Below are 14,583 nucleotides of genomic sequence, written 5' to 3'. Positions count from 1 at the left end.
GCAGGTTCCCGACCTCCCTCCCCTCCTTCTCCCCTTTGTCCCGCCCCGCGCCCCCCGGCTCCCACCTCGCTTCCCGCAGGCCCCTAGCCCGGCACCGGCAGCCCCTCCCTTCCCTGACCCCGGTGCGGGCAGCCGGCTCACCCTGCCCGCCTCCGGCCCTGGCGGCCTGGCGCTCGCTCTGCAGGCCTAAGCGGCGGCGAGCCGAGCTGTTTGTTAGACCGGGGTAGAGAGCTGACGATCCCCAGAGGGGAGGAAACCCCGAACCCCTTTGTATGAAGTTGAGAGACAAAGAGAACTCTTTGTGTAGGCCTCGTTTATTTACAATGCAAAAGCTCTCCGAATAAATATGAAAAAGCTTATCAGCTGAGCAAATATGTATTCACTTAATACATTATGTCTTCGGTGGTAGATTAAATCAAACACAAAATACTCTGCAAATAAGACGTGTAGAACCCGCGGCATTAAATATAGCGATTTAAGATGGTATTCACAAAATGCAAAACGTCGTAATCGCTTTGTTGTCACGGGTGGGACGACCAAAAAAAAAAAAAAATCAGAAGGCATCCTGCACATTTTGCTGTTAAGAATGTTGAGCCTACCCACCGCCCTTTTGTCGGAGGTGATCGCAAACATTCAAACAGCGCAGACTTAGGAAATGAGGAGACATGTGCAACATGAAAGAGGTCCACGCGGCGGGGGCACCGCCGGCCAGTGTGTGTCGCTTGCTCGGCCGCCCCGCACCCAGCGTCTGAAATTGTCCCCGGTTTCGCTTCGGAGTGTGGCCTCTGCGTTGGGTGGGGGTGGAAGCCAAGGGAGGTGGGGGGGCCTTCGGTGGCCCAGCCTGGAGGTGGAGGTGGACGGAGGCCTGAGGTCCGCTGGGACCAGAGCAGCGGGGAAGGTTGCTCTGGGCCCGGCCAATTGTCCGCGCCCCCGGGTCCCCCCGGGCGCCCGGCCTCGGCTTGGCGGCCGGGGGCAGGCGCCGAAGGGAGGAATTCCCTGGCCGATTTGGGGCAATGAGAAAGAACAATTTCTGACTCTCAGAGCCCCCCCTCCACCCCCCAGCCCCCAGTCCGCAGAGGAGGATCGAGGGCGAATGTGACTGGGGGGCGGGGTGATTGTTCGAGCCTCGCCAGAAAGCTCCCTACTCCGGGACGGCAGGCCCGGCACTGCGGCGAGGCGGCCCAGGGGACGCCGGAGGCGGACGTCGACTTCCCGGGGCTCCGGGGAGCTGGCCCGTGGTCCTGGCTCGGCGCTGCGGGGTGGGGGCCTGGTCCCATTAGGGCTCGGGAGGGGGGCTGGGTTCAAAAGAATGGACCCAAAGACGCATAGGGGGATGGGAGAGGGGCGAAAGGAAGGTTATTTAAAAAAAAAAAAAAAAGAACTCTTGAGTTACAATCAATAAAATTACTCGCTTAATTAGCATGGTTATTCGGTTAAGCGGAATGCAGTAAAAGCTGGACCTCGGAATAGGGAGAGAGGAAAAAAAGCTAGTGTGGACCCCAGGCCTTTCCTCGGAGACACCTTTGGGCAGCGGGGGAGGGGAGAGGGTGTGTGTGTGCGTGCGTGTGTGTGTGTGCGCGCGCGCGACTGTGTCTGTGTGTGCGTGATGGCTTCGCAGATTTGGGTTTTTATCACCCAGCGGAGCCAGCAGCCTTTCGCCGCGGCGCCCTCGCCGCAGGGACCTGCGAAGGGGAAGCGGCGAGCGGTGCGGCCGGGTTCCCTCGGGCTCCACCCGGCGGAGCGTGGCCGGGACGGTGCGTGTGCGCGCGGGGATCCGGGCGGCCCAGGTGGCCGGCGCGCGCGCGTTCAGCGGGGAGACGCGCGGAGCGCTCCGGGCCCCGCCGCCCGGCCTGGCCGCGGCTCGGGCCGGCGGAGCAGGGGGCTGGGGGGGGGGGGCACCGGCAGGGTGGGGATCCCCCCCCCGGGCGAGCCGAGACCCCGAGTCACCGAGTCTCCTCTGCTTGCCTCCGCAGACTATGGATCCGCACGGCGGCCGCCGGCTCGGCACGCGGCCGCCCGCCCAGGAGCCCAGTCCACCGGCGTGCTGACCGTTCCGTGGCCGCCACCGGTGACCCCGGACGCCGCCGCCGCCTCCGCGTCGCCCGCGCGCCGCCCGCGCGCCGAGCCGCTCCCGGGCCCCGGCCGCGCTGCTCCCGGGAGGCGGCGGGCCGGGGCCGGGGCCGGGGCCCGGCATGGATGGCCGCGACTTCGCACCGCCGCCGCATCTGTTGTCGGAGCGCGGGAGCCTGGGCCACCGCAGCGCCGCTGCTGCCGCGCGCCTCGCCCCGGCCGGACCCGCCGCGCAGCCCCCGGCGCACTTCCAGCCCGGAAAGTACTTCCCGTCGCCGCTGCCCATGGCTTCGCACACAGGTCAGTGCTGGGCGGCCGGGCGCGGGAGAGGAGGCCCTGCGGCGAGCTGGGCAAGATCCAGGGTCGGAGGGCGCCCGTCCCTCCCTTCTCCTTGGAGCCTTTGCGGAGAAGCCTTCGGTTTCATTTCCCTGCTCTGGCACCGGCGGCGGCCCGCGCGTCCTGCGGGCCCCGCGAGCCGGAGCATCGCGGTTTCGAGCGACCTTCCCTGGGGTCCCCCGGGGGTCTCGGAAGGGCATCCCAGGAGCCGGCTAAAAATAAAGCCTTTCCCCTCCTGCCACCCTCCCCCACCCCTTCCTGCAGCAGAACTAAATTCCGCGGAAACCTCATTTCTGCATTCTGCATTCACATCCTTAAGACATTCCGGGCCTGGGACAACGAGGCACTTTCTGCGGGAACAAAACGGCTGTTGTGACGCGGGGGGGGGGGGGGTGCCGCGGCCTGGCGGATTAGGGCGGTGTGCGCGCGGGGTGAGCGTTAATAGGGACTGCTGGTGTAAGACGAGCAAATCCTGTTTCTATATAAAGCCTTGAAGTGTCAGGGCGAGAATGGGTTTGCAGGAGATGCATTTGCTTTAACAAGTGCCTCTGGTATCCTGCTAAAGCCGGGACAAAGCGTGGCCAGATCGCGGCCCAGCCTTACGGCCTGCGCCCCGGGGGAGGGCAGAGCCGGCGCCGGCTCGGCTGGGGGCGGCCGCGGGGGCAGCCTCTGGATTTCGGTGCAGGCGAGTTCCCTGCGAATTTGCTCCAAGAGGAGAGAGCCAGGGCCATCCCGCACTCCCGTCTTCTCCAGGCCTCCAGAGCGGGCCCCCTTGTCGGGTGGCTTTGATATTCCTGTTTAGCAAGGTCAGAGGCGAACCAGGGCCAGGGAGAGGATGGCCAAGGGGCCGCTACCTCCCGAGACCCTGGAGACCACTGGCCAGCGCCGACTAAGTTGGCAGGAAGCTGGAGGGGCTGCGCCTGTGGGGGACGTGCCGGTCACCCTGGAAGGTTGGCTGGCTTTTGTTTACAGTGTGCTCTAAACATCACAACGGTGGGTGCCGTGTTGTTGTTGTTGTTGATGGTGATTTGGCAGTAACAGTTCTTATTGGTAGCTTGATGAACTGTGAATACTAATAAAATTATATCTGCTTTAATGGGATTACAATTAGTGTGTGGATTAAAACGGATGGCAGAGTCAGGCGAGAAGGGAAAATGTCAGAAGGGAGGGCCCGCAGAAAGAATAACGTAAATTTCCTAAAAAACCCTGAGAAATTATTTAATTGCTAGTGGGCTTTTAGCATTTGCTGCATGTCGAGACTCAAAAAGTTGGAGCCGGGTGGGAGTGGAGGGGGCCTGGACGCAGCGCTCTCGGCTGGAGTCAGCCCTGTGCCGCTTGCTGTTCCGCTGTGAGCCCTCTGCAAGGCTGCTTTTTCCCTGCTTCTTGCTCCTCATTCTTCCTCTCCCTTTCCTTCCTTCCTTCCTTCCTTCCTTCCTTCCTTCCTTTCTTCCTTTCTTCCTTTCTTTCTTTCTCTGCTGGATTTATACCTCGGAAGAGCAAAAGTACTCGCCTGGGCAGTTGGTGATTTTAAATATCTGGCCTGGCTGTCCCTGAGCTTCCGTGTCCTGCACCTTCATCGGAGACACCGCCCACCCAGCTCAGCCCACACTGGGGAGCTGGGGTTGGGGGCTCGTGGTGGCTGCAGGGACAGTGCCACAGCTTCCCCACCCGCCCTCTCTGGCTGCAGGCTGCTGGTGCCTGCTGAGGGTGGGAGGCTGAGCCTGCTGGTCAGGGGGATGGGGAGGGAGCGGCTGCAGCCCCCCTGCCCCCCCCCCCATTGGCCATGCCCTCCAGCCTGGAGGGTAGCAGACATGAGGGTCGGAAGGGCCCCTGACACCAAAGCTCTGCCAGTAGAGCGCAGACAGGCCTGGGCTGTCCCCCCTGGGGAGGCATGGCCAGGCCGGATTCCCTGTCAGTCAGGTCACTGCTGCCTCTCTCATCCCCATCCAGTCCCCACAGCCCGGCCAGGTCCTGGTCCGCCGCCATTTCTCCTCTCTGCCCTTCTTTCCAGATGCAGGCACCACCAAGTCAGGTAGGAGCGTGGGCTGCGCGGCCCGAACCATTGTCTTGCTCCTTCCAAGTTTGACCACGTGGTTCTCAGATCGTGGGCCACGGAGGGTTTGGAGAAACTGGGTGGGCGCTGGCCCGGTCTGTGTCCTTGACCCAGACCCTGCCTGCCTCCCCCACGGGCAGGGTGCTCTAGAGGGCGCTGGAGGTCCCCAGGGCACCCTCGGAGGGGGGGAGCCGGAGGGCCACGTGTCCCCAGCTCCTGGAGGCTGTTCCACCTCCCAGGGGGACCAGAGAAACCTATTGTGCTTGGAGATGGGCGACCCATTTGCGTCGGGAAGGCTGGCCTCGTGGGCGTCCAGCTAGAAACATCTGCCGCTGAAAGCCTTTTGAAATTGCTGAAAGCCAGGGTCTTGCATTGGTTTCAAAATTTAGCTGGATCCATTTTTTTTTTTTTTTTTAAAGGCGTTATGCCTCAGACTCCGTTGCTTCGGTCTGTATCCGTACATGATCTAGTCTAAGAAGAAAAGCCTGTGTCATTCAGCTGAATTTTCTGGTGTGCGTCTGTGCATCTTGCGTGTGGATTTCCGAACGGCCGGCTTGGCGGCCTTTTCTCGTCTCTGCGGACGGCCTCAGGTTCCCAGGCTCCGGCTGCAGCAGCCCGGCCTGCCCCTCCCTGCTGGCTGCCCTGCTCAAAGGAAGATCCCTCCGAGCGGCTTCCTACTTGTCCGTGTGAGGAGGGTCCAGCCACCGGAGATGGAGCCCCTGGCTTCTGAGCATGGCTCGTCCCTGGCGCGGCCGTCCAGCCCGGGCCAAGGGTCTCCCTCCCCGTCCTCCACGGCAGCTGCCCTTCCTCGTCCCCAGCCCGTGCTTTCAAAATGTCAGCTCGAGGGACCCCGATGGGACGTCGGGCTCCTGGGCTGCGTCCGTTGTTTTTCTAAAAATGAAAGTGCCGATGGCTTTATCATCAGGCTGCAGGGTTGTGTGGTAAAGTGCTGTTCCAGTAACCTTGTCACCAAAAGGTGCAATTAAAATGTTTGGAATCATTATTTTTAGTGCAGTGTTAGATTTTGTCTCTAATACAGATGGTCCGGAGGCAAAGCTGTGAAATCTGGGGGGGGTGGGGCGGGGAGCAGCAGCGACGCACCGACCCAAGGTTTTACATGCGCCTGGAGCGCCTGGGGAATCGCGAGGGGTGGGGAGCCGCCCGGCCTGGGAGAGGCCCGGTCCCGCCCCGCCTTCCAGCCGGTGGGCTCCTGCCCTCTCCATCCTTCTCTCGGGCGAGCCTCCGAGAGTCACCGGGTCTCCACCCAGGAAAGGCGGAGGAGCCGACCGATCGGGGGGCTGGGTGTCCGCAGTCTGGCTGCGTGTGGCCTCTCCCCTCCCTCCGCCCCTTCTCCCGGCTTCTTTGGGGTGTGAAGGGTCCAGCCTGGAAGCCTGGTGCCCTGGGCCTGCGGTTCCTGGGAGTAAACAGGGCGGCTGGTTCCTTCTGGCCGGAGACCCACCAACGCCTCTCCTGCTACAAGTGCTTCGGATCGCCCATCTCGAGAAGAAAAAAACCGCAGAGGAGAAGAAAGATCACTTCCTGGTGTGAAAAGACCCCATCAGAGGTTCCCCCTCCCGGCTCACGTGGTATTTTTTTGTAAAGGCAAAAAAAATACATTTTCGTAAATACCTCATTAACTCAATGACACGATGGCGTGTTTCTGCAACAGTTACCAACATTAAGTAGGTGTGAAAAGAGTTACTTTCCGAGGACGCTACCCATCCTGCTCAGTAAGTGACAGAAGCAGACATCAAAGCCCGAGCCGCCCCGCGGAGCCCGGAGCCCGGAATCCGGCGGCCGCGTGGACCCGCCGGCCGGGCTGTGGCCGCCTCGCCCGCTGCCCGCTGCTCTGGCGAAGCCATTTTTGGAATGTGGGTTTTTTTCTCCCGAGGGCGTGAGCTGCCCCCCTGTCGGATTATTCCCACGAGGATATTCCTATAGGAATATCCAGGTCACGTGAGCACGGAGGCACATTAGCCGGCGAGGCAGGGAGCGGCCTCGTGCCATCCCCAGCACCCCCAAACGTGCCCGTTTATTCTTAGAAATCTCCCTCGTCTGCTGCGAGACTGGGTTCAACAGCCCGCACAGACAGGACAAAACGCACAGGAGGCTGTTAGAATAACATGGAGGGAGCTAAAAATACCCCTCAGAAACACACATAAAAAAGCCAAATCCAACAACAGAACGAGCTAAAAATATTCCAGGCTTTGGCAAAGAGCACAGAGTTAAATAAATTATACAAGAGCCATTCATGGGAGCAAGTTGACTTTCTCTCTTACGAGAACTTGGTTCAAGCTAATAAAAATAATAATTTACTGGCCACTGAGCTTTGCTTGAGTTTAGATTTAATTGGTGGGGCTTCTGGCATTTGTCACTTCTTGGCGATTAGTGGGCTTGCCCTGGCCTGGGCGGGGGCGGGGGGTGGGGGGGTGGGGAGGGGGCGCCGAGTCCTGGTCCCTGGAAGCAGGGGCAGGGTCCCCCCACCCCCACCCGAGGCGCAGGGCCTGGGTGCAAGGGCAGGAAACCCAGGAGGCCGGAGGAGGAGGAGGAGGAGGGAGGCTGCAGGAAAGGCAGAAAAGGGACAGGCAAGGCGCCGCTATTTTAATTTGATAAATGATCGTACACCTTTAAGAGTGTGTTTTAACAATCAAGATACACTCCAGCAAGTTGATAGGATGTTCGCTGTCAACTTACATATGTCATCAGCGCGGGCTGTGAGCATAAATAATGTGTGAGAGCGCGTGGGTGCGCTGCAGCCCTTCCCGGAGCCCCGCAGGTAGCACCCCTGTCTGCCCTGCTGTCCTGGGACAGCTGTCAAAAGATGAGTTGGGGTCCTCCGGGCAAGGTCTTCCCCTCTCTGGGGAGTTCCAGGTCTCCCCGCCAAAATAAGAGTTCCGGGTGAACATAAATAACGTGTGAGTGTGTGTGGGTGTGCTGCAGCCCTTCCTGGAGCCCCGCAGGTAGCACCCCTATCTGCCCTGCTGTCTTGGGACAGCCGTCAGAGGACGGGTTGGGGTCCTCTGGGCAAGGTCTTCCGCTCTCTGGGGAGTTCCAGGTCTCCCCACCAAAATAAGAGCTCCAGGTGCCTTGCTCAGAGACATCACCCTGGGTGTGATCTGAGGCTGGAAGCCAACACTGGGTGGTGTCTTTTCAGCGAGCAGATGTCTAAGGTCGGCCGTTTCCCAGGAATGTCAAACTTTCACCTTGGGATTAGGGTCAGGGTAACCTCCCTTGCTCTCTCTTGCTTGCTGCTCTTGACAAAAATGCCCCCAGAAATCCCAGCAGGCCCTCCCAACTCCCCAAGGACTACACTTCCCAGAATGCCCCTGGTCGAACTCCAGGGTCTGAGCCTGGGACCAGCCCTGAGCTGGGAATTCCCAAGCACAGAAAGACTGCAGCCAGCACCACTGGGAATGAGTGCTTTCCGGGCGGAAGGGGGCCTTGGTCGCCACTCCCAGTGCCCCCTTGCCCTTCCTCCTGAAAGAAGCCTCTGAGCCCCGCCTGGCTTCCTCCCTACCATAAATATCTGAATATAGGCCCGACAGATGGGCACTGCGCCTCCGCCCCAGGGGCCCTGTGGGCCGCGTGGCTGCCTTGATTGGCATGGCCAGGGTCCCAGGGGAATTCCCACCGACAGCCTGATCTCAGCCCACGGCAAGTGCCCTTCTCAGAGAGGCTACGATCACGCTGGCAAGGGGTCGGTGGCAACGGGATGCGGGATACGGGTGCTCCGTCTGGGGAGGGAGGGGGTGTCAGGACTGCCTCTGCCTGGGGCGTCCCGTGAGGACATCCCGCACAGCCTCTGGTGGCGCCTGCTCCCCAACCTCCCAGCACCAGAGCGCAGTGGCCCTGTCGCTGCCACGTTGACCAGCATCCGCCCTGGACGGCTTCGGTGCCTAGAAACCACCCCCCTCACCCGCCCCCCGGGACAAGCTGCGGCCTTAGGCCCCTCATCACCCCCCTGACAAAGTTCTCAGGAGCGGCCCTCCTCGGAGACCTTTGTACCTCGGTGCTCGAGGCGCGGCCCGACCCCAGGGCTTGGACAGCAGGTGGCTTCCTGCCTCGCCTTCCAGGGGACAGCTCCCAGGGTTCCCCAGGCCCCTCTGGAACCTTCTTTATCCCACCAAAGACTGCATTACAAGCAAACAGCAAGATCACAGCAGCGTGTGCTGCCTGGAGAGCATCCCACAGTCCCCGGCGGTGCTGGGGAAGGTTTGGGCCCTGGAGCCCGTGCCCCAGGGCCGCTGCTCCATCTTGGCTTTGACACCCTGCCTGCTGACGTTTTTATGGGATAATATACCATTTAGATCACGCAGGCCTATTTGTCAGTGGGCCGCCTCTGTTTGTTATAATATGTAATATTACTGCCTCCCGTGGCCCTGCCAGCAGCTGCCACTGGAGGAAGGGGACCGGTTGTTGGGAACTGGACGTGGGCTTAGAGGAGGGGGGGAGGCCCCCGGTCGGGGGGCTGCCCTGGCCGGGCTTACGGGGTCCGTTCGGGTTTGCAACAGGCCTCGGGCCTGGCGGGGCAGCATCCAGTGCCCAAGCCGGGAGCCAGCCGGGCTGGCATCCCAGAGCCGCCGCAGCTGTCCAGACGATTAGGTTCCAGATTGGATCAGTCAGGAAGCTTTTCTTTTTTTTTTTTTCCTTCTGACCTAAGGTGGAGGCGGAGGAGGAGGGAATGAACAGGTGGGTAGGGTTCCCTGCCCCCTCCCTTTCCCCAGCATGCCCCCCCCCCCAACAAAGAGGCTACTGTCTTTCGATCCAAAGATTTTGGAGCTGGGGAAGGGGGGCCCACCGTGTGCCTGGAACCAGAAGCAGAGTTGGAACGGCCCCTCTCTATCCAAGCGCAGGAACTTGGTTTCCACTAGAAAGTGCCAGAAATGCGGGGGAGGGGCAGAGGACGGAGGTGCTCTCTGAGCGAGGTCTCTGAGTGGCAGCCTGGGGTCCTCGAGGGTGACCTGGGGCGGTGGCTTCTTGGGACGCCCCGCCACGTGGAGATCCTCAGCTGCCTTAAGGAGCACCGAGCCACCCTCTGCTGTCTTCCTGGGAAAGGGCCATCTTGCTCCTTCTCCGGAGGAAGCCAGGCCTTTCTTCCCCGGAACTCGGCCGGCGGCCCCTGGCCCGGGCCCGGGAGCCCCCTGCATCCCCCAAAGCCAGCCAGCGTATTAACTGGCCGAGCGCACGGGAGCCCACGGCCGTGGACAGGTGTCACGCCAGTTCACATGGGCTCACACCTCCGGGCAGGTCTTTGCACGCACACCCGCTCACACTCAGGCACGCCCTCGCTCACGGACGCTCATAACTGGCCTTCAAGGAATTGGCCCCTGGGAGAGCCGGCCTGCCCGGCGATCGGAATGTGCCTGCCGGGCTGTCTCCACTCCCCGCCACCTGCTCCATCCTTCAGCTCCTGGCCACCTGCTGGGGGTGGAGCCTGAAGGTCCCCAGCGACCCCCCCGCAGGCGACGGGCGGGGCTTGCTGCTGGCCAGGCGCCCACCCCTGCCTCGGCCCCTTTCCTCCCTGCCCCTGTGGAACCCGTTCTTGGGGCCTGCGAACTGGAGCTGGCCCCTTGCCAGCACCCACCCCTGGCTCCTGCTTCGAGGGAAGCTGTCCCCACGTCCAGTTCCTCCAGCAGAGACCGTCCCCCAGGAAGTCCTGGTCAGCTGCTCCACCCCACACCACCCCGGGGGTCAGCCCCAAGCCTGGCTGAGCCTTCAGCCCTGCTTTTCTCTGCTTTGGGGGCTCCCTAACCCAAGCCCCCCCATGCCTTAGGTCAGCTCCCACCCACCACCCTTGTCATTCCACTGTCCCCGCAGCTCCCCACTACTCAGCAGGGGGTGAAGGCTGGCAGGGAGAGGTCCGCCGGCCAGTGCAGCCCAGTGTCATGCTGTGACGTGCAGGTGGCACCTGTGAGGCTGTGTGGTGGAGGGACGGGGCCAGTGAGGATAGAACAGGGAGACACCGCTGCCCCCTCCCCTGCCATAAAGGAGGGGCCTGGCCGAGCGGGAGCCAGGCACCAGGGGGGCCTCTTCCTGTCTGGCCCTCGACTGGCCCCCTGCAGGTGGCTCCTGCTTCTCAGCCTCAAGGCGGGCCCGGGCAGAGGGCATGGCAGGGCCAGCATGCGGCCGCTCGGGGTTGGTGGCCGTGAGTGGCCCCTGCTCTGGCCCCGAGCAGCTGCGGACCAGGCAGGCAGAATCCCTCTCTGCCTCCTCTCTCTGCAGGGAGCCAGTGGCTGCCTTGCTGGAGGGTTGAACGGTGCAAGCACAGACCTGGAAGCCCCCCTCCAGCCTTCCCTACCCCAGCTGGCTGGTCCTGGGAGCCCACACCTGGCCACACCCCTGGCGAGGAAGTGACCAGCCCCACAGTCAGGGGAGCTGCTTCCCAGGGGACAGGCAGGGGCTCTGCCTCCCGGGCCACAGCCGCCCCAGTCCCTCTCCCCGGTGGCCGTGCAGTCCTGCCGTCTTGAGGCCTTAGTCGGACCACAGAACTTCTGTTTCGCGGCCCTGGCCCTGGGTCCAGCCGCACCCCTGCCCGCGCCCTCCCTCCCGCTCTGCCGCGTGGGCTTTGGCTTCTGGGGCCGTCAGGGGGAGGCTTGCGGGGCTGGGGACATGAGTGGAGTGGGACGTCATGTGAGTAGGGCGGTCGCCGGCCCTGCTCCGGGGCGCTGGGTCCAGGTGGGAGCATCCTGGAGCCCCGTGAAGCGCGTTGCGGGAGGCCCTGGACCCGTAGATGCAGCTGGGGTGCTGGCGGTGCCAACCCTGTGTCCAGCTCGGAGGCCGCAGGCTCGAAGCCCGGGGTGAGGGGAGGCTCCTGGGAGCCCCCTTGGGCTTCTTATGCGGAGCGCACCGCGTCCTCGGGTGATCCTGCTGGTAAGCCTTGCAGCGCCCCAGTGCTGGGACTGGTCTCGGGACCCCCTGGGGGGAGCCTCCCCAGGAAAGCTGCCCCGTGAGCCTCTCTCAGCTAATTCATCCGTGTGCGCGAAGAGATGCTGGTGGGACGGGGGCCGCGATCCCAGCTCTGAGCTGGGACAGCACCTGCCCCACACCTGGGCGAGACCTGGGACTTCTCTCCCCACCCATCTGTCCTGGGCCACCCGCCTGGTCCTCAGCCCTTTCCCAACGAGGGTGTGCCCTGCGGGGCCTCGGCAGCACCCCCCAAACCCTGACCCCAGACAGGCACCAGTGCCCAGACCTGGCCGATGACAGGGAGCCGACGTGAGTGTGGCTGGGCCAGGGGGCTGCCCGAGGAGGAGGTCGGGTGGGAAGCCAGTGACTGGGGGATGAGGAGGGGTCCCACGACGGCTGGCCAGCTCCGTCCTCGGCCACGGAGATCCTGACTGGACACTGTGGTCAACAGCTGGCCCTCCTCCCCGCTTCCCCCCTCCCTCCTGTCTGGCTGGGGCGTGGTGGGCCGCAGACGTGCGCCCTCAGCAGGCATCTTGGGCTTCAGGCCGTCCACGCTGCCCACCCACCTGCCCCAGCTGAGACTCAGCACCGTCCCTGGAGTGTCGGGTGGTCTCTGGGCCTTGGCTCCCCCCCGACCCCTGCCTGGCAGCCCCCTGCCCAGCCTGCACGTGGAGGCCCTTCCCTCGCCCGGGCAGCGCTCGCTCACAGCCTGGTGCCTCCGAGGGCACTTGGCACTCGGGGGGTCACTAGGGTTGGCCCCAGATGCCTCCTCCTGTCGCTCCCCGCAGGGCCCTGGCGGCCAGCAGGGGGTGGATTCAGGTCCCAGGTTTGGACTCAGACCTGAGGACTGGACCCGGGTTCCCGCCCGCCTCCTGGCTTGGCAGCGCTGTGCAGAACGGTGCTGATGGATCCTTTTGCCCCTGGCTGTGTGCACAGCCATCCTCGCCCTGCAGGGCACGGAGAGCTCGGAGCCAGACTCCGTGGTCCCCCAGGACTCGCCGGGGGGTGGGCAACCGCCCTCTCCAACCTGCCTGCCACAGGCGCGGCCGGGAGGTCACTCGAGGGCAGTTTGCCTGAAGCCAGTCTCCTTTTTGAGACTTTTTTGCATCCCTGTGGGTCTCCTAAAAATAAGCTTTTAATTTGTTTCAAATTAATATTAAAATTAAATCTAAATTAAGTTGCAATGCATCTTTAGGCGAACTCTTAAAAAGCCCTAACGTGTGTGAATACAGATAAAATCGAGAAAAGTTGGGACGATGGACACGGGGCACCCGTCTCCCTCGCACCCACCGCGGGTGGATGCCACGTACCGAGTGGAACTTCTACACTGGGAGATGGATAAACAGTCCTGAGCGTGTCAAGCAAAAGGGGAGGGGGACCGGGCACAGACGCCCTGCAGGGACCGCCACGGCCACTCGTCCTAGCAGCGGTCAAGGGCCGAAGTGCCCCTGGGCCCGGCTTGAAGGGGAGGCTGGCTTGGGGGCGGGCGTCGGGGCTGGAGTGCGTCAGTGGCTCTGTGTCTCGGGGCCGGAGTGTCTCCCCCTTCCCTCCACTGCCGCTCTGTGTGTTGGTCAGCTAGTGCTGGGTAACAGGTCGTCTCCAACTTAGCAGCTAAACATTTCTTCTCTCGGTTTCTGTGGCTCGGACTCTAGGCCGAGGCATCAGGGCTTCAGGCATCTCAAGGCTGGGCTGAGACAGGGGTTCCTTCCTTGGGGCCCCTCCCCTGGGCCATCACAGCTTCTCTGTGGTCAAACCTCCCGAGGAGTGTTCCCTCGCTTTTGCGGGGTTCTGCTCGTAAAAGCGAGTCCCGGGAGGTCCCGTGGCTCAGAGGGTTAAGGATCTGACTGGCATCCATGAGGGCAGCTCACGGTCGCAGGTGTGGCTGTGGCTGAGGTGTAGGGCGGCAGCTACAGCTCAGATTTGCCCCGTAGCCTGGAAACTTCCATATGCCAAGGGTGCGGCCCTAAAAAAAAAAAGGAGAGGGTCTCACCCACCCTTAAGGGGAGGGAATTGCATACAGGCCTGAATACCTGGGGTCAGGGGTCATGGGGGGCCGGGGGCCAGCTGACTCCCCTGGGACATCCTGAGCGGCAGCTGCCCTCATGTGCTGACCCTAGCTGGTCCTCCCTGTCCTTCCGCTGCTGGCTGGAGGTCTCTCCCCTCCCCCCAGACCCTCGGCCTCCTTGCATATGTGACCTGGCTGGGCCACCAGAAGCCCCCTCCCCCTTCGCCTCTGTTCCGCCTGCTCCAGCTCCAGGGCCGTCATCACTTTCTCCCCAGGGAGTCCACTCTGGCCTGTCCCCTTGGAAAGGCTGGTCCCCACTCCGGGGAGGCCCCCAGACAAACACGGCCCTGCCCCTGCCGGCGGGCACTGCTGTCTGTGGCTGGGCAGCATGTGCCTTCCACCTGTCAGAAGTCTGCTCCCAGATATGCCAGCCCCAGGCCAGCGGGACGGCCCCAAGCGGCCGCGAGGCCAGCGGGGGTCACGAGAGGACTAAGGGCCATTGTCGAAGGCCAGGGTGCCCGGGCGCCCGCGGCTTCCTCGGGTTCCAGGGTGAGGGTGGGCGACCCTGCACCCTGCCGCCGCTCAGCAACTGTTTGTCTAACGGATGAGCTGGCTTAGAATTCCATTCTCTGGACGGAGCTCAGGGCCCGCCCGGTCTGTGGCTTGGGTGACAAGGACGTTTGTGCTGTCCGGTCTGGGCAGCGCTTTCTTCCGATGGTCCCGTGCCAGCTGCCTGCCCTAGCGAGGTCAGCAGGTGCCCGGGCTTACCTGGGTGTCCCCCTGGATTGCTTGGAGCCGACGCAGGTTCAGGGCAGACCTGGCGGCCCCCTCGGGAGTGGACAGCTGGTCCTGGCCTTTGGGGACCTCGTCCTGCCCGGGCAGCAGGTAAAGCCCCGTCCCCCACTCCAGCAGCAGAGTCCTTTTTTGCACACAGCACTTGCCCAGAGCCCAGAGGGTGAATCGGGCTGAGGGCCAGGTCTCCTGCCGTCCTGCCCCCGAGGCGAGGGGGGTCCAGGTGGCGGAGGCTCCTCCACAAGGCCTCTTGCTTCCCTGCAGTCACGTCGTCGGGAGCCTCCTAGGAGCACAGGCCTCCAGGCCAAGGTCCAAGGCTGGTCCTCTGCCCAGCGCCCCTCCCACCCCAGGGCTGCTTCTCTGTCCTGGGGGCCCCCAGATCATTGGGGTACACTTCTCCACCCCACAAGCAGCTCTGCTC

The 14,583-nt window shown here is 63.0% G+C and overlaps 1 protein-coding gene across 3 annotated transcripts in view; it reads left to right on the top strand.

Annotated features, from left to right (window-relative positions):
- Nucleotides 1-2,143: 2,143 nt before the first annotated feature.
- The window catches only part of BAHCC1 (BAH domain and coiled-coil containing 1), a 56,785-nt gene continuing 44,345 nt past the window's right edge, over nt 2,144-14,583 (top strand). For 2 of the 3 annotated variants that reach the window (XM_047758996.1, XM_047758997.1), the window contains exon 1: nt 2,144-2,370. In XM_047758996.1, the coding sequence (XP_047614952.1) occupies nt 2,193-2,370 (178 nt within the window). In that variant the 5' untranslated portion in view covers nt 2,144-2,192. The remainder of the gene's footprint in view (nt 2,371-14,583) is intronic. The other variant, XM_047758995.1, reaches the window with a different exon arrangement.

The sequence above is a fragment of the Phacochoerus africanus genome, chromosome 14 (assembly GCF_016906955.1).
Source record: "Phacochoerus africanus isolate WHEZ1 chromosome 14, ROS_Pafr_v1, whole genome shotgun sequence".
NCBI classification, from domain to species: Eukaryota; Metazoa; Chordata; class Mammalia; order Artiodactyla; family Suidae; genus Phacochoerus; species Phacochoerus africanus.
The sequence above is the reverse complement of the archived record's forward strand: the minus strand, read 5'-3'. Positions and strand labels throughout refer to the sequence as shown.